Raw genomic sequence first — 18947 nt, 5'->3', positions numbered from 1 at the left:
TTTTACTTGACTCAAAGTACACATGCTTTGACCTAGTAATGTCCCTTCTAGTTTATCCTACAGATAAACTCAATCACATTTTAACTGGCATATTTAAAGGTTATTAGTGTGTAGTGCTTGAAATAGCAAAACTCAAGACATAATCTAAATGCAACACAGGTTAAATAAATTGTGACACATCCATACAATGGAATCATATGTAACTATAAAACCCAATGGGGAACGTCCATGTGCTAATATAAAAAAAAAAAAAAAAAAAACCTCAAGATTTAATGTTAACTGAACAAAGCAACATGTGTTTGCTATGTTGCAATTTGTGTAAAAAAAAAAAAAAAAAAAAAAGACACCCAGCCCTGGCTGGTGTGGCTCAGTGCATTGAGCGTCACATGCCTGGGTTGCTGGCCAGGTCCCTAGTTGGGGGTGTGTAAGAGGCAACTGATTGATGTATCTCTCGCATGTTTCTCTCCCTCTTCCTCACTCCTTTCCACTCTCTCTAAAAGTAAATAAATAAAATTAAAAAAAAAAAAACACCACAGGATATACCATGTGATTGTATAAGCTACACAAAATTTAACATGAGCTACGTTAGATATTAGTATATAAACACAGCATAATATAACTATTGAATATATAGGCAGCGTCTAGCCCATTACAGGGACATTCCTAGCACATAGCTACTATTTTTACCCTTCTCATACTTGAGGTTCTAGTTCTCCAAACAGGAGGTGCGAATTACTTCTAAGTCCTCACAGGGGCTTTCCCTTCAGCCCGAGGTTCCCCCCCACTTCTTTTTAAAAACCTTATCGACATTTTTAGAGGAAGGAAAGAAACGATTTGTTGTTCCACTTATCTACGCATTCATTGGTTGATTCTTGTATGTGCCCTACCAGGGATCAAACCCAAACCCTAGGCTTATGAAAAGGACACTCTAAACAAGCTACCTGCCAGGCTTCCCCATTTCTTTTCTTCTTTCCTGGCCCACACCTGCCCACATAGCTCCAAGCCTCAGGCATCACCTCTTCAGGAAGCCTTCTCTGATTGACACCCTCCCCCCCTTTCCCCCAACACCCTGACCCTACTAGGTGCCCCATGTCCTCCCATAGGGACTGTAAGGTCTCTTCAGTCCTTTGAAGTCCAAGGGCCCTTGAGTGTATGGGCTTCATTTCCCAGAGTGCCAGCCTCACCCACGTGGCAGAGTCCCCAAAAGGGGTATTAACGGCTGGCAGCAGGACTTGCTCTCCACCACAGACATTTAACATAACATTAAACATTATGTTGATCCTTCTTAGCCCACAGAGGCCCTGAGGAGTTTCGGTTTCATTTAAGCTCTCACAGGAAGACGCCTGGGCTGCCTCATTAACATTCAGTGAGACCTGTGCTGTAGCCACGGAGGGAACAGAGATGAATTGCTCACATGTGAAGCTCATGGTTCTACCAGGAAGGTGGGCATCTGTGCAAGAAACAGTGACACAGGCTGTGGGGAAGGGGCACAATGATAGCCCCTAAGTGGAGGGGCAGCCCAAGCAAGAGGTGAAGAGCAATGCCCCACTAGACCTCAGGGTGGTGGCAGTGTGGCCAGCTGGGACAAGAGAGAAGGCTTCCGAGTGGTCAGCCTGGTTGGTTGGCCTCCAGGTGATTGAAGAGGACAGACCATGGGCAGGAGCTGCAACCTGAACAGGTGCATGTGCAGTCTGTGCTGGGAGGAGGCATAAGAGGGACAAGGCCTTGGCAGGAACCAAAGGACAAAGCCTGACACCAAAGAAGCTGAAGAGGGCCCTGCGGGAGGCCTGTCCCCAGAGGCTGTTGTTCCTCAAGGGAGGGCTCGGGTTTCGGTGGGGGCTTTTTCACAAGCCTGTTCAGGAAGTGAGATTCGGTTCTGAGCAACAGAGGAGTGAAAGGCCCCTCCTGTGGGGTGCCGGGGGTCTGGACTGGAGCAGTGAAGCAGAAAGCCTGGCCAGGCTTCCAGGCCAGAACTCTGTGCAGGTTTCCTTCCCTTCAGCCAATAGAGCAAGTGAGCTGAGGTGTAATAGAAGGGGAGGCAGAGAGCAGACCCGACTCCTCCCTGAATGGGGTGACTCTACCCTGCCTCACACCCCCTCTCTATCAAGAGGAACAGAGGGCCAGCTCCTGCCCCAGAGGGTTTGAGACCCTCGGCACAAAGGGGATCCATGGGTGATTCAAGAGCATCATGAGAGCTTGTGTCAGGCTTTGGGGCCCTGGTCCCTGGCCACCAACACTAGGGGAACAGCCTGGAAATCACCCACCCCCACACCCCACTGTTCTCCAACTCATTTGAGTTTTCAAACCTCTGGTAAGAAGCACAGGAAGGGCATGGCTCCCTTCATGCTGCCCTAGCCCCAGCCTGGCCCATCAGATATGCAAGATGGAGCTGTCAGACAAGTTAAGAGGTCTTTAGGGCCTGGGGAGGAGCCACTCTTTCCCATCCCAACCCCCACTAGCCTGGGCCTGGACTGCAATCTGGAAGGTGGGCCCTGCCTGACCCCGAGATCCCTCTGGTTGCGGTGGCCTCTTCTTGGTGGCCACCTTCCTCTCCAACCCCCCACCCCATATAAACACACTCTGGAGCTGAGAGCTTTGTTCCCTCATGCTGGGACCAAACCAGCTGCTGTCCAGCTGTTTCTGTGGGCCCTGCCTCTCTACCAGACAGGCAGTACAGCAGAGCGGGCCAGCACTCCTGTCACTGTGCTGTGTACTCAGTTGAGGGCTGGGTCCTCAGCAGAGGACTGGGAAGGGCAAGGCAACCTGACTCAGCCTCCATTCACTGGCTCCTGGCAGGGCCTGAAACCTCTCAGGGACTCAATAATCTGAGGTGCAGAGCCAATCCCTCTTCGTCCAAGATGCCCCCGTTGGGCTGGGCTGGGGATGGTTAGCCAAGGCTGCTGTTTCAGGGCCCTGAGGATAGCCTCCAGTTTCGTGGCCATTGCTAGGTTGCCCTTCACCTTCAGCCGGCCACTCATGTAGGCCCCAAGGAGCTGCAGTTCCCTGCACAACAGGGCTCGTAGGTCTGCTTCAGCCATCTCCACCGCCACGTCAGGGACGCTGTCAGGCACCCCACATCCCACTCTCCCTTGCCCTATGGGGAGAAAGAAGACCTAGTATGAGTAGGGGGACAGCTATGTGGTAGGAGAAAAGGGGTTAGCAAGGTTCACTGGGAAGGGGAGAGAGCAGTGGTTAAGCATTCAGGTCCTAATACCTGGGTTCAAGTCCTATTAGACATGTAACTGCTCAGAGTCTCAGTTTCCAAACTGGTGGTGTGGGGATGATGAGAGTCCCTAAATCATAGGCTCGTGATGAGAGTGGGTGACATAATACACCAAAAGCGCTCAGCACAGAGCCTGGCACACAGTAGGCCTGCAGCATATGCAGGAGGCTCGGCTATCTGAGCTATCCTACTGACAAGGACAGGGTGGGGAGACAAAGACCAGGATAATCATTGTCTGCACATGGTGTCTGTGCCCCTGACTGTTATGGGTTCACTTGAAACTGTTGGAAGGAGCAGGGCAGTCTAAAAAAAGGACCCGGGGAGGGGGTGGGGGCCACAAGCAACCCAGGTGAGGAGAGGGCAGGAAGGGCAGCTGCACCTGTAGTGAGGTCCAGGGTGCCTCTGGACAAGATGACATTGAACCGGTAGCAGGCCCCGACGTGGCTGACCAGGGTCTCAGACAGGTAGGGCTGCAGAGCCATCAGCAGCCCCCCAGCCACACAGGCTGCTTCAAGCTGGGCCCAGCACCAATGTGAGGGGCAGGCAGCTCAACTTCGCTCACCATCTCCAAGGTATCTATAGCGGGACAGCCCACGGGGTTGGGGAGGGAGGGAGAGGGTGGAGGTCAATTTGCTGTCAAGGATCACTGGCCTCCATACCTTCGCATCAGTTCCCTTACACCCTCTTAAGGTCTGGATTCAACTTTCTCCTCTGCTAAGAAGCCACTCTTGAGTTTTCAGCCTTAACTCTCAAACCCCATTTCTAAGCTACTCCAGTCTTGAATGTAAATCTCTTTTCTGGATGCTGCTGCTTCCTGCCATGGAGGCTCCCAAAGGCCTGCACACACTCACAAACACCTGGGCTCTTCCCACCACCTGAGCTGTGGACAGCTCTAGAATCGCAGTGGCCTGACAGGCAGGGCACGGACTAACTACATGAAGGTGCTTCGTTAAGGGAGTGAGTAGCCAAGCTCATCCTGTGCTGGACACCAAGCTGAGTGCCCTGCTGAGCCCCCTACCCTTTTCTGGAGGCTTCTTACCTGGCCCCAGGGGCAGGGCACCTCCTGCCATTGAGGACACCCGCCCCCAGAAAGTGAGGAGCTAGCTGTTGGAGGGGGCTTTCCTGGGGCGGCTGCAGCACGGCTTCTACTGCCAGCTCTACGCGGTCCACCTCGAGCCCCCAGGCCCTGGTCACATCGTTGAGCTCCAGCTGGAGGACAGTGTGGGGAGAAACAGAACTCACTTGGCACATCTTCCTGGGGCAGCTTCTTTGGGCAGGCTGGTGTAGCCACACATGGACGCGGCAGCACCCCAGGCCCCGTACCTGCCATTGACAAATTTCCACCTGATCACACAGGCATGAGACAGTTACAACCCAGCTGCGGGCTGCTGGCAGTAAACACCTAGGAGAGGACTAGGAGAGATATAGGGCACTGAGTTATCCAGGTGAAGGGGCATCACGGAAAGGAGGACCCTTCCAGGCAATGGGAACAGCATGGACACAAGCCCAGACAGGAGAATCTGGAACACTCTGGAACTGTGAGTAACCATACCTCCCTTCAGTTAAGACCCTCAAGTGCGGGCTGGGAGACTAGAGTCAGCGGAGGGGGCTGAGGGGGCCGCTCCTGCTCAACAGGATTTATTTTGAGGCACAAGGAGCCTCAGAAGGAGTTTAGCAGGGAGTTGAGAGAGCAGACTTGCTTGCTGGAAAGATTCTCTTGGCTGCCATGTGGACACTGGGTTGGAGGGGCTGAAGGTGTAGGCATAGAGACCAAGTAGGATCTTGTTTCAATGTCTCAACAGAAATTATGGAATCTGGAGATCCGGTCAAGATGGTGGCGTAGGCAGACAGGGTTCACCTCTTGCAAAAACCACATCAAAATTCAAACTAAAATATAGAACATATAGAACAACCATCAACCAGAACTGTCAGAAACCGAGTTGAATGGAAGTCTGACAACTACGGAATTAAAGAAACCACATCCATCGAGACGGGTAGGAGGGGTGCAAATCTGGAGTGGGCCGGTCTCTCACCCACGTGTGGTAAATAAAAATTTGGGAGAGATATCTCGGGAACCAGGAGTCCCAGCCCCATACCAGGCCCCCCAGCCCAGGGTTCCAGTGCCAGGAAAATAAGTCCCCACAACTTCTGGCTGCAAAAAGTGCAGATTGAGTTGGCAGAAGAAACTGCTGAAGCTCCAAGCAGTTCATTGTAAAGAACCCGCACAGATTCACCTACTCAGACTGACTCCCTCTGAGCTCCGGTCCCAGGGTAGCAACTTGGAAGGCACCAGTGGCATATAGGGAGAAAGTGAAGTGTCTGGCATCAAGGCAAGCAGAGGCCACTGTCTCTTTTCTAAACCCTCCTCCTACAAAGCTGGCAAGCTGGTGTCTCATATTTGAGACTCCATCAACCTGGCTATCACTGTTTGACTTGCCTTCAAGATCCCCAGAGACTCTGCCCCACCCAATTTACCGGCCCACCCAAGCTGCTTTTCCATATGAATGGCTGGTTTTGGCTCAGGCTTCAAAACTTCCTAAATTCTATCAAACAAGCAACAGCTAGCCTCAGTGAGCTCTAGGCCTGGCACTACCAGCAGACAGCCTAGATTCACAGCTTGCCTTCACCTGGGAATATCCAAGCCCAGCACAAGTAGCAGCCATCTCAGATTGCTTTATAGCTCAGGCAGGATGCCCCTGGCAAAGCACAGGTGGGAGCTGACCTTTCCTGCACCACCCAGGAAGCCCCAGGGCCAGCACACCCAGTGGACAGCTATAGGCCATGTCAAGCACCACCACCCTGCCCCTGCATAGCTGATTCTCCATAGAGAGTGGAAGTTGGTGGTCAGTGGTCACAGCCAGTCCTTGCAGCTTACTGGCCTGGGTAAATCCCTCTCATTGATTTGCTAACAGCAACAAAGGCTCAACTACAAGAGGAGGGTGTACTCAGCCCACATGAAGGGCACACCTTGAGTACACAGCTTGGGTGATAGGGGAAGCTATGCCACTGGAGCCTACAGGACACCTACTACATTAGGCCACAGTACCAAGACACAGTTGGTTAAAGCAGCTCTCCCTGATACGCAGAAACAAACACAGAGAGGCTGCCAAATAGAAGGGGCAAAAAAATATGACCCAGATGAAAGAACAGAACAAAACCCCAGAAAAAGAACTAAATAAAACATAGATAGGCAACCTATCAGATGCAGAGTTCAAAACATTTGTGGTCAGGATGGTGAGAGAAATGACTGAGTATAGCCACAAAATAAACAAGAAGTGAAGATTATACAGTTAAGTACGTAAAGAAAAATATGCAGGGGACCAACAGTGATGGGAAGGAAGCGAGGATTCAAATCAATGATTTGGAACAAAAGGGAGAAATAAACATTCACCCAGGACAGAAAGAGAAAACAAGAATTGAAAAAAACGAGGAGAGGCTTAGGAACCTCTGGGGCAACTTTAAATGTACTAAAATTCAAATCATGGGAGTGCCAGAGGAGAAGAGGAAGAGCATGAAATTGAAAACCTGTCTGATGAAATAATCATAGAAAACTTCCATAATTTGGTGAAGGAAAGAGACATACAAGTACTGAACAAGTTGGACCCAAAGAGGACCACACCAAGACAAATTTAATTTAAATACCAAAGGTAAAAGACAAAGAGAATCTTAAAAGCAGCAAGAGAAAAGCTTCTACATGGGAGCTCCCATAAGACCATCTGCTGATTTCTCAACAAAAATTCTGCAGGCCAGAAGCAACTGGCAAGAAATATTCAAAGTGATGAAAAGCAAGTAACTACAGCCAAGATTATTCTACCCAGCAAGACTATCATTTAGAATTCGAGGAGAGAGAAAGAACTTCCAACACAAGAAAAAGCCAAAGTAGTTCATCACCATCAAACCAGTATTATTACAAGAAAGATTAAAGGAAATTCTTTAAGAGGAAAAAAAAATTAAAAATATGAATAATAAAGTGGTAATAACTACATACTTATCAACAATTACTTTAAATGTAAATTGATAAAATGATCAATCAAAAGACATAGGGTGGATATTTGGATAAGAAAACAAGACCCATACATGTCCTGCCTACAAGAGACCCACTTCATATTGAAAGACAGAAATGGACTCAACAATAAAAATAAAGTTAAAAAAAAAAAAGTGTGGATATTCCAAACAGATTTAATTAGATATAGAGAAATAAATACATCATCCCTTAAAAAAAAAAAAAAAAAGACACATACAGATTGAAAGTAAAGGGATGAAAAAACAGGCGTTTCATGCAAATGGTAACCAAAAAAAAGCTGGGGGTCACTATATTTATATACAACAAAACAGATTTCAAAACAAAGGCTATAGCAAGAGACAGAGAAAGACACTTCATAATGATAGAGATCACAAGAGGATATAGTGGGAGCACCTAAATATATTAAGCAAATATTGACAGACATAAAGAGAAATCTATAGTAGTACAGTCATAATAGAGAATTTCAATACCCCTTTGATATTAACAAATAGTTCATACAGACAGAAAATCAACAAAGAAACAGCAGCCTTATATGATACATTAGACCAAATGGACCTAACAGATTTTTTTTTAGAACATTTCACCCCCAAGTAGCAAAATATGCATTCTTTCCAAGAACACATGGAACACTTTCCAGGATAGACCACATGCTGGATCACAAAACAAGCCTCAATAAACTTAATAAGACTTAAGTCATATTAAGCATCTTTTCCAAACACAACTGTATGGAACTATAAATGAATTACAAGAAGAAAACTGAAAAACACACAACACATGGAGGCTAAATAACATGTTACTATACAATGAATTGGTAAACAGAGATCAAGGAAGAAATAAAAAATATATTGAGACAAAAGTGAAAACACAACTCCAAATCTACAGGACACAGCCAACACAGTTCTAAGAGGGAAATTCACAGCAATACAGGTTTACCACAAGAAACAAGAAAAATCTCAAATAAACAATCTAAACTTCCACCTAAAGAAACTAGAAGTTAAATATAGTTGATAAATCTTTAACCAGATTCATCAAGAAAAAAAGAGAGCACCAAATAAAATCAGAAATAAAAGAGAAGTGACAACTGACACCACAGAAATACAGGAATTATAAGAAAATATTAGAACAACTATATGCCAACAAATTGGACAACCTAGAAAAAAATGGGTCAATTCCTAGAAACATAAAATCTTCTAAGGTTGAATCAAGAAGAAACTGAAAATGTGAACAGACCAGTAACTACTCACAAAATCTAACAAAATCAAATCAGTAATCAAAAACTCCCAACAAACAAAAGTCCTGGACTGGATAGCTTCAGAAGTAAATTTTACCAAATATTCAAAGAAGAATTAACAACATCTCTCCTCTCCTTCTCAAACTATTCCAAAAAACTGAAGAGGAAGGAAAGCTCCCACACTCATTTTATGAGGCCAGCATTACCCTGATTCCAAAACCAAAGACAGTAGAAGAAAATAGTTATAAACCAAGATCCCTGATGAAAATAGAAATAGAAAATCCTCAATAAAATACTAGCAAACTGAATTCAACAGTACATTAAAAAGATCATATACCATGATCAAGTTAGATTTATTCCTAGGAAGCAAGGCTGGTTCAATACCTACAAATCTATAGTGTGATACACCACATAAACAAAATGAAGGATAAAAATCATATGATCCTATCAATAAGTGCAGAAAAATCATTTGAGCCCTGGCTGGTGTGGCTCAATGGATTGAGTGCTGGCCTGAGTTAACCACACATTGATGTTTCTCTCCCTCTCTTTCTCCCTCCCTTCTCCTCTCTCTAAAAATAAATAATTTTTTTAAAGCATTTGACAAAATCCAACCTCCATTTATGATAAAAACTCTTGGCTAGTGGAAATAGAGGAAACACGCCTCAACATAATAAAGGCCACAATATGACAAGGCTACAGCTATCATCCTACTCAGTGGAAAAAAGCTAATAGTATTCTCCTTAAGATCAGGAATAAGACTATATCACCACTTATATTCAATATAGTATTGGAGTTAACAACAGCAATCAGACAAGAAAAAGGAATAAAAGGCATCCAAATTGGAAAGAAAGAAGTAAAATTGTCATTATTTGCAGATTACGAGATACTATAGAGAGAACGTTAAAGGTTCCACAAAAATACTATTAGAACTAATAAATGAATTCAGTCAAGTTTCAGGATACAAAACTGATATTCAGAAATCAATTCTATTTTTATACACCAATAACAAACTATCAGAAAGAGAAATTAAGAAAATCCCATTTACAACTGCATCAGAAAAAATAAAATACCTAGGAATACATTTAACCAAGTATGTAAAAGACCTATACATGGACAACTATAAGACACTGAAGAAAGAAATTGAAGATATAAATAAATGGAAGCATACAACCTACTCCCAGGTAGGAAAAATTAACATTATTAAAATGTCCATACAACCCAAATTAATCTAGAGATTCAATGCAATTCTTATCAAAATACCAAAGGCATTTTTCACAGAATTAAGCAAATAATTCTAAAATTTATCTGGAACCACAAAAGACCTCCCAATAGCCAAGGCAATCCTGAGAAAGCACAAAGGTGGAGGTATCATGCTACCTGATATCAAACTACACTATATAAGGGTATTGTAATGAAAACAGCATTGTACTGTAAGAGAGTGACCAGAAGACACAGAATGTGGGGGATGGGACTCAGTGGAGCACAGCCATTTTCCTGAGAGACCTAGTTTCTTAGTTATGCAAATAACTATGGCCACTCCATGTGCCAAGGAGATAGAAGGGCCTTTGACCAAAGAATGGTGACAAAAAAGCTTACAGGGCCTACAAGAGATACTGCAAGTGGCCGGGACTAGTCACTACACCCACTGCATCACAGGCCATGGTTAGGGGTTTAAAATAAGGCGGCAGCCATGTAAGGGGGAGAGCCATGCAGTTTGAAAGGAGGTAGGGGGAGCCATGTAGAATGAAAGGCGGCAGCCATTTGGCGCACTGGGCCACATGTTTTTAAAAGACTGCAAAGGCATTGCACTAGCCCATCATGAGGTCTGGCATGTAAGGAAGAGAGCCATGTGTAGCAGCTAGGCAGCTCTGTAGGACAGCTGGTTCGCTATGGGAGTGGGCTACACAGCCTAGGCTAGTAAGAAAGCAGGCACACTGCTGCTTTGATCTTGCCCACTCCAGCTGACTCAGAAACCACTGAGGATTTTGCCTTGCAGACTTGGACTTTCTCTGGGCTCTTGGAACTTGGGACATGCAGAGAGGACAATCTCAGGACTTGCCACTTTCTGGGATTTCATCATGCCTTTCTGGACTATTATACGGAGGCTGATGACATCGTATGCCAGATCCTGAGGGAGAGAGCTGACAGATAAGGAATGGGGCTTGGTTTTGGCTTACATCCTTTTGGGGAGCAAGGAAAGTGCTGGGTCTCATGGGAGAACAGGGTTCTGAGCAGGAGTGCCCCTAGCCACACCCCAAATGGGAATATTATAAATAAAAACCTGTTTTTCTCAACACTAATTGCTGATGCTTACACCAAGGCAGCACGTGAACGAACCACACTTTGCTTGGTAACAGTACTAACATAAAAACAGACATCAATCAATAAAACAGAATAGAGAGCCCAGAAATAAACCTACAACTTTATGGTCAATGAATATTTGACAAAAGAGGCAAGAACATAAAATGGGGTAAATAAAAACAGTCTACTCAATAAATAGTGCTGGGAAAATTGGACAGATACATGCAAAAAGTCAAACTAGACCACTTTCTTACACCATATACCAGGATAAACTCAAAATGGATTAAAGACTTCAGTGTAAAAACCAAAACCATAAAACTCCAAGAAGAAAACATAGACACTAAACTCTTTGACATCACTGTTAATAATATTTTTTTGTATATGTGTTCTTGGGTAAGAGAAACAAAAGAAAAATAAACAAATGGGACTATAACAAACTAAAAAGTTTTTTCACAGTAAAGAAAATTATCAACAAAATGAAAAGACAATGGGAGAATATATTTGTCAATGATAAATCCAATAAGGGATTAATATCCAAAATATATAAGAAACTTATACAACTTCACACACACACACGCAATTCAATTAAAAAATGGGCAGAGAACCTGACTAGACACTTCTCCAAAGAGGTCATGAAGATGGCTAACAGACATGAAAAGTTGCTCAGAGTCACTAATCATCAAAGACATGCAAATGAAAACCACAATGAGATATCACCTCTCAGCTTTCAGGATGGCTATCACCAATTAATCAACAAACAAGTGTTGGCAAAGTGTGGAGAAAGGGGAATCCTGTGCGCTGTTGGTGGGAATGCAGTTTGGTGCAGCTGTTACCTAACTCAAGGAGTTCCCCACTTGCGGGGTGTTGTCATTGTCTTTAGGTAGTTTTATTTATTTGCTGCAAGTAAAGGAGACGAAATTCACATCCAAAGCTCTGGTTCCCTGAAGGGAGACTTAGCCATTGCTTATATTCATTATTTGGTTGATTACATGTTGATATCTTCTTTGCAGCTGGCTACACTTAATGGGGTTGGTTCATGTCAAGCTCATCATGTTTACAGCTCCTTCTATAAAATACTGTGCTACATTTTGACACTCAGCAAGAATGCCATTTAGGAAGAACTACCCAGACCTTGAGACCCTTGTCCTACCTAACACAGCCACTATGGTAAACAGTATGTAGGTTCCTCAAAAAATTAAAAATAGAACTTCCCTATAACCCAACAATCCTACTTCTGGATATTAATCCAAAGAAATCCAAAACATTAATTCAAAATGTTATATGCACCCCTATGTTCACTGCAGCATTATTTAAAACAGCCACAATATGGAAGCAACCTAAGTGCCATCAATAGACAAGTAGATAATGAAGAAGTACTACATATATACAATGGAATATTGCTTCACCATTAAAAATAATATCTTTCCATTTGCAACAACATAGATAGACCTAGAGGTATCATGCTCAGTGAAATAAGTCAGACAGAGAAAGACAAATACCACATGATTTCACTTATATGTGGAATCTGAAAAATGGAATAAACAAACAAAACCGAAATAGGCTCATAGATACAGAAAACATACTGATGGTTGCCAAATGGGAAGAGGGTTAGGGTAAAAATGGTGATGGAATTAAGAAGTACAAATTGGTAGTTAGAGAATAGTCAATGGGCTTGTAAAATACAGCATAGGGAATATAGTCAAAAATGTTGTAGTGACTATGTGGGTGGGTACTAGCTTTATTGGGGGGACCACTTTGTTTAAGTTATATAAATGTTTAACCACTATGCTGTACACCTGAAACTAATATAATAGTGAATGTCAACTATAATTGAAAAAATCTTTTTTAACTTTTAAAAAGATCGAGCACTGGGTTTAGAGCGGGGAAAGCAGTTTTTCTGGCTCTGGTCCAGCTCTGCCCCTGACCATGGCTCTCAGAGGCATGCAAAATAATTTCTGAGGCTTAGTTTCCTCCCTCCAAAATAAAACAATATCAGCCCTCTTGCAGCAAAATATAAAGCTAAGATACATGGAGGCTGGAATGAGGGCTTTATAAACTATAACATGCTTTGCCCGTGAAAGGTACTGCTACTATTACAAATAGTATTTTCTCGGGAATTTCACCCAGTTGGTTGATCTACTTCCAGAAAGGACTGGGACCTCCAGGACTGGCAATGCCCCACTCCCCGCTCCTTTCCTCTAACCTCAGTTCCCTGGGAAAAGCAGAGCTGAGAGGAATGAGGGGCAAATTCACCTGTTTCCCTGTTAGGACATGGAATCAGAAGATACACTACCACCTGTGTATTCATTTCTACCCAATCTTGTCATAGGATTTAAGGTGAATTCCAGTGTAGATAATTGCTCACACCTGGAGAAGCAGGAAAAAGGACCAAATGTCCTTGTGTCCTTTTCTTCTGTGAAAACCGGGAATACAAAACCACAAAAATGCACATGCTGCACTGAGGAGCACAGAACTCCCCAAAAGGTGACTGGGCCAGGCAGGCCCCTGCTCCTTTCATCCACCTGCCTGCCCCAAGTCTACTGAAGGCCTCTGGGGCCCTGTGTTGTCATGGCAATGCCGACAGAACAGTGAAGGGCAAAACCTCAGAGACAGACCGCAAGAACCCGTGTCAAGTCACGCCCCCGTCAAAGCCCCTTTACCTCTCCGGGACTGGTTAGCTTCAGATTGCTATGGTCTGTGCCCACCTTCCATTCCTCAACTCACAGTCCCACCCACACCACTAGCTCTTCAAAGATCGTCACACTCTTCAGGCATATGGTAAACTGAGGCCCAGAGTGGCCTGCTGCTTTGCTCAAAGTGTCCTGCAGGCAAAGCCAGGCCCAGGAGCCAGCCACTGACTCTGCCCGTGAAGAGCTGCCTACCAGGAGCTGGTCGCTGATTTTGAGCTTCTCCATCTGGATCTCCCACAGCGGTCTCTTGAGCAGGGCCTTGGCCATGGCATTCTGGGCCGTCATGCGTGTGGCTGTGTTCAAGTCCTTCACAACCATCACTGACAACACTGGGTCCCAGATGCGGAACTGAACATCGGCCCCCACAGACAGCACAGCCCCATCCTTAGAAGCCAACTGCTGGTGGAGGCTATGAAAGAGGAGACACTCAAGGGGCTGAAGCTGCAGGAGGTCAGGCCCACTAAGACCACCCAGCTTGATCCACCCACCTAGTCACTAGCACTTTGTAGACAAAATGGTGTCCCAAGTACATGGGGTCAGGTATATGGAGCAAGGATGGGCTCTCAGCCTCCATCCTCGGTTTTCTGTTCTCCTCCCTACCCCACCCCCACCCCTGCCCCTAATGGCTACTCACAGGCCAAGGTACTGGCACCCAAAATACACTCTGCACAAGCCTCCACTTCCTCTGTCCAGGTGAACTGAGAAGACCCTCTCCTTGCAGGGAGGGACATTGAAGGCTCATGTCCTCAGATCTACCCTCAAAGGAGTCAATGAAGGGCAGGAGCAAAACCACACCAGGCCCTTGAGGGGTGCGGATCCGGCCCAGTCGAAACACGATCACCCGCTCATAGGTCGGCACAATCTGTCCACAATGGCAAAGGAAGGGTTGAGAGCAGTGAGCCCAGGCTGGTGATGACATCTGCCCAGGGCCCTCCCTCACCTCTCTCCCCCTTTCCCTGGGCAGTGTCTGGTATCCTTAAACTCTCTGATTTTAGATAAGAAAACCAAGGCTCTGAGGGGTTAAGTGACTTGCTCAAAAATCACACATTCCGTAAGTGAAATAGGCAAGATATGAATGCAGTTCTGAATGCTCTCAACTACCACACTGTATTAGCATGATCCTCAGAGAAACTTTTCACTTCTGTGGTCTGAAGCTAGATATGACTCAAACCAGGAAACTGTCTGGCCTTGAATTAGTCAGGAGCAAATTCTGGGCAGCTCTACCAGTAACCCCAAGGAAAGGGCTTTGCCAGCTTCAGGTGCCTGGAGTCCTCAAAGAAGAAAATACATCCAAATTGAGAAATGAAGGCCCAGAGAGGCAAAATGACTTGCCCAAGGTCGTGAATATTTCAGTAGCAGTTTTACGGCTAGGATTTGGGACTTTCTAAGGACCTCCTTCCAGACCACACCAAGCCCAAAGGCTTTCTAGAAGAGTTGACTGTGACCTAGGGCCGCACAGAGGGCAAAACCTGCCTGGGCTAGCACTCCACTGCAGCTTTCAGGTGTGGTCCTCAGCTATAGTTCATCTTTTTCCCATCTGCACCACCGCATGTGAAAATGAGTCTGGGTTTCCTTTTACTCATTATCTGCTGGCCAACTTCCATGTTTTTCATTTCTAATTTAGCCTGACCTAAAGGTAGGAAGATTTGTCAAAGATATCTGTATGCATCTGAATGCCATTATCCAGAGCCCATGACCTGGGAGTTTGGTTCTCATGACTTTGGACAAATCTGAGTCTCAGTCTCCTCATCTGAAAGATGGAAATGAACAACCCTCACACAGCCCACTTCACAGAAATGTGAAAACAAAATATTTAAGGGAAGGAAGCAGAGGACAGAAAATTCATCCATTAATGCCAAAGCTCTCAGTGTGGCTCAGCCACCCTGGGGCTGTCCCAGTCAGCCTTACCTTCAGGGCAAACCAGCCAGAAATGGGGAAGGTAATCAGCAACAACAAGAACCCCAGAAAACTAATGAGGCTGTGGGAGACGCAAGAGGGCCAGGTCAAAGGTGCATCTGGGGCAAGAGAATAGAAGCAGTCGATCAAGGGACACCAACTGGGCCTGCCAGGCCAGCTGCAAGCAGAGTCAATGTGGTCAAGTACACCGTCTGCCCACCTCCCTTCCTTCTCAGGGTTCCTAATCTGCCTCCTTCTAATACTCCCACATCTTTGGGCAGGTGCTAGTTAAGGGCTGTTTCCTCCTCCCATACATCAAAACTACTCTGTCCCACCCTGGCCAGTGGCCCAGTTAGTTGGAGCATCATCCCATACACCAAAAGGTTGTAGGTTCTGTCCCTGGTGGGGCATGTGGGCATGTACCAGAGGCAACTGACTGATGTTTTGCTCTCACATCCGCGTTTCTCTCTCTTTTTCTCCCTTCCTCTCCCTGTAAAGTCAATAAACATATCCTCAGGTAAGGATTAAAAAAAACAACAACCTAATATGCCCAAGCCCAACCCTCACAAGACTATTCTCTGCTGGACAATGGTCACTGTATCTGAGAAGCAAATCAGGTGATGACCTCCTCACCGGGCTGAGCAGGAGATATCTTCTTATCTGACTTAAAGTCTACAGTACTGCCTTCCCAGACTTGGCACAGAGTCAGAGCACCTGGGACTCTGTAAACATAGGCTGGGTTGTTTGAATGCTGCTAACATAACACAACCCTCCTCTCACAGCAACCCCAGAAGTGTGCTTTCAAGGAGTCCTTTCGCCTAAAGGAATAAAGCATTAATGGCTCACCAACAGGAGCCACAGGTGAGGACTAAGACGTTCTTTCCTAGCTCACAATTCTTCACGCCACTTTAATGCCCTAAGGACCATCAAAGGCATGCTTCACTTGAAGAGCTTCAGGTGGGAGGCGAAGAGGGCCAACTAGGAAGATGAGGCTCATTTGAGCCAGAGGTCCCAGCCCCTAAAAAGCCAGGAGCCCAGGATGGGAGTGAAGCTGAGACAACCTCAGAATCCAGGAAGAGGTTATTCTCTTCCCTTTCCCTCCCAATCCTAGACAGGGAGCTGACAGGAGCCTCTGCTCCACCTTCCCAGGACCCCACACTCTCTGGGTTCTGAGATCCAGGTTACTAAGTCTCCTTTTCTGCCAGGCTCTGATCCACATGGCCCCTGCAGGACGGTCAAGGACGGAGGGTCAAGGAGAGACCAAATCCTCCAGAATTTGGCTGTCAGGCTGAGGAATGAGAGATCTGGAATGTGGGACTCAAGGCTTTGGGTCAGAGCAGACAGAGAGAGCTGAGGGCCTTCCCTGCACATCACAGGGAACAGGGAAGCAGGTGCTCAAACTAAGGGGTGGAGGGAGCGGTGGAGATCCTGACACTTCTCTGTAGCTCAGTACCCTTGGCGTGCTGAATACCTTCTATGGCTAGACCTTTGTTTCTTCATGGTCAAAATGAGAACTTGAACCCTCTGCCCAGGACTAAAAGGCTGATGAGAATCAGGAGGAATGAGGTGGGGCAAGGTTCCTGGAAGATGAGAACCGTAGGGCTGCGGCCATTGCTCTAGAAAGCGCCGGGTGCAGGCCTCTCTGCACATCGTGTCCCCTGCCGTTTCCTACTCTTAAGGTGCGACTGCGCCAGACCAGCTGAATTCTGAGAAGAGATTTCGGGCCGGGTCCCTCGCACCTCCCGGGTCCTCTGTGTTTGGGGCGGGGGGCACTCAGCAGTCCCCGGCCCCAGCCGCCCCGCTCCGGCAACAAGGAGACTTCTGTCAGCCCAGGAAGCCAAAGCTTGACTGCTGGAATCGGCCCAAGTCCCCCAAAGGTAGCGCCTGGTACCCAGACCTGCCGACCATGGTTCCTGCCCTAGAGTTGAGGGGACGCACCCGCACCCGGGCACTGTCGGGACCCACCAGCCGGCCTCTGCTCCGCCCCGCCCGCCACTGCAGGCCGCCGCTTCCGCTCTCCCCAGGGCGGCCAGCGGCCACCGCTGAGGGCAGGAAGCCGAGGCGAGCCGGCCCAGCTCCCGCCGGCCGCACATCGCCACCTGCGCTGGGAGGACCGAACTGCGACCGCTGGGCTGGTAGCGGAGATGGGTCTTCTTCCCGGAAGTCCGCAGGATTCCATGCCTTCTCCTGTTTGCTCCCCCACGGCCTTAGGAAAGGACCAGGAGAGGAAGTTGGCTTTGAAAGGGATTTTTCAGGAGCCGAATCTTATCCAGAATCAAGGAATTGGTACCATTTCCTCTCCAAACTCAAGTACTGAGGTGGGGGTGTGTATGCTGAGGGAGGGGGAGTAGGGGGGCGGTGGAAGGCTTATCTAGAATAAGTTTTTCCAGGGCATGGTCGGCAAATTATTCCACTTTGTGTCCCCACAGCCCAGCAAGCAGGGCCTGGCACAGAGTGGATCTCAGTACTTTTTTGTTGATTAGGTCACTGTGGTCAAGGTGGGGCAGGAGGGCCTGGACTTTGGAACAAAAAGAGAAATATTATGTGCAGATTTCAGGAAGCATGGCAGAGTAATGGATAAGGGATTTTCACAGAGCTTTTGTTACCGAGCAAAGGGGGGCTCGTTCATGTGGCGTCTTGGGTGTAAGACCCAATAATTCCGTCGTCGTCGGCAGCCGTCCGTCTCGAGAGACGATGGTGTAGCTTCTTAAGAGTCTATCTGCACCGCCGAGAATGGCTGTACAGTCCGACTCGGGAGTGACACGGTATCTGTCTCCTCCCATGTTGAATCGACATCTTGCGATGACGCTGGAGTGTCCTCTCCAGTGAAGCTGAAGCTACAGAGCCTGGGCAGGGTGAGATGGAGGGTCTGCTGTTGCCCATGCAGCAGACCCCCCCTCTCTTCGCAGCTGAAGGGTCCAAGGGAAAGACGGAGTCAATACAGCTTGGCTTCAGGTGCGCCGCAGGAGTTGCCGGTGTTGACTACAACGTCAAACCACCTTAGGGACTCCGGCTCCGGATTTTCTGTCGGGGTTTACTCCCTTAGCCTTTCCCCTGAAGAGGTATGCCGCAAGGCAGCGGAGGTTTTTTGGAGTCAGAGTTTTCCTTCTCTGATGTGCCCTGACTGGAAGATCGAACCAGCGACACTTAGCTCGCAGGCCGACGCTCAATCCACTGAGCCAAACCAGCCAGGGGAACGACCCAATAATAAGTGTTGAGAAAAACAGGTCTTTATTTACAATATTCCAGCCTTGGGGTGGGGCTGGGAGCACTCCTGCTCAGAGCCCTGTTTTCCCCAGAGACCCAGCACTTCCCTTGCTCCCCAAAAGGCTATAAGCCAAAATCAAGCCCAGTATTTCCCCATTCCTTATCTGTCAGCTCTCTGGGGTACGTTGTCTTCAGCCCCTGTATAATAGTCCAGAAAAGCATGTGCCGTGTTACACTGGATCGTGGTGAAGTCCAGGAAAGGCACAAGTCCAGTGAGAGTCTAGGTGTGCAAGGCCCTCCTTGGAGACTTCAGAGTCAGCTAGAGCGGGCACAACCAAAGCAGCAGCGTGCCTGCTTTCTTACTAGCAGCTGCAT

At 47.0% G+C, this 18947-nt stretch overlaps 2 protein-coding genes across 4 annotated transcripts in view; one reads left to right on the top strand and one right to left on the bottom strand.

Annotated features, from left to right (window-relative positions):
• Positions 1–332: 332 nt before the first annotated feature.
• STOML1 (stomatin like 1) lies at positions 333–17994 on the bottom strand. Its single transcript, XM_090268308.1, is given in 12 exon segments — positions 333–3094; positions 3603–3723; positions 3726–3799; positions 4263–4303; positions 4305–4432; positions 13662–13865; positions 14178–14229; positions 14231–14331; positions 15378–15649; positions 17038–17116; positions 17304–17571; positions 17972–17994. Coding segments are annotated over 12 exon segments (1689 nt in total). The 3' UTR covers positions 333–2768.
• The window catches only part of PML (PML nuclear body scaffold), a 47810-nt gene continuing 46359 nt past the window's right edge, over positions 17497–18947 (top strand). Inside the window, exon 1 of one of the 3 annotated variants that reach the window (XM_090270025.1) lies at positions 17497–17651. The gene's annotated coding sequence lies outside the window, so the exon portion shown is untranslated. Of the gene's footprint in view, positions 17684–18947 lie in introns of all 3 variants that reach the window. The other 2 variants (XM_090270027.1, XM_090270026.1) reach the window with 2 other exon arrangements.

The sequence above is a fragment of the Furipterus horrens genome, unplaced genomic scaffold (genome assembly GCF_987537825.1).
Source record: "Furipterus horrens unplaced genomic scaffold, mFurHor1.1.pri manual_scaffold_3, whole genome shotgun sequence".
Classification (NCBI taxonomy): Eukaryota; Metazoa; Chordata; class Mammalia; order Chiroptera; family Furipteridae; genus Furipterus; species Furipterus horrens.
The sequence above is the reverse complement of the archived record's forward strand: the minus strand, read 5'-3'. Positions and strand labels throughout refer to the sequence as shown.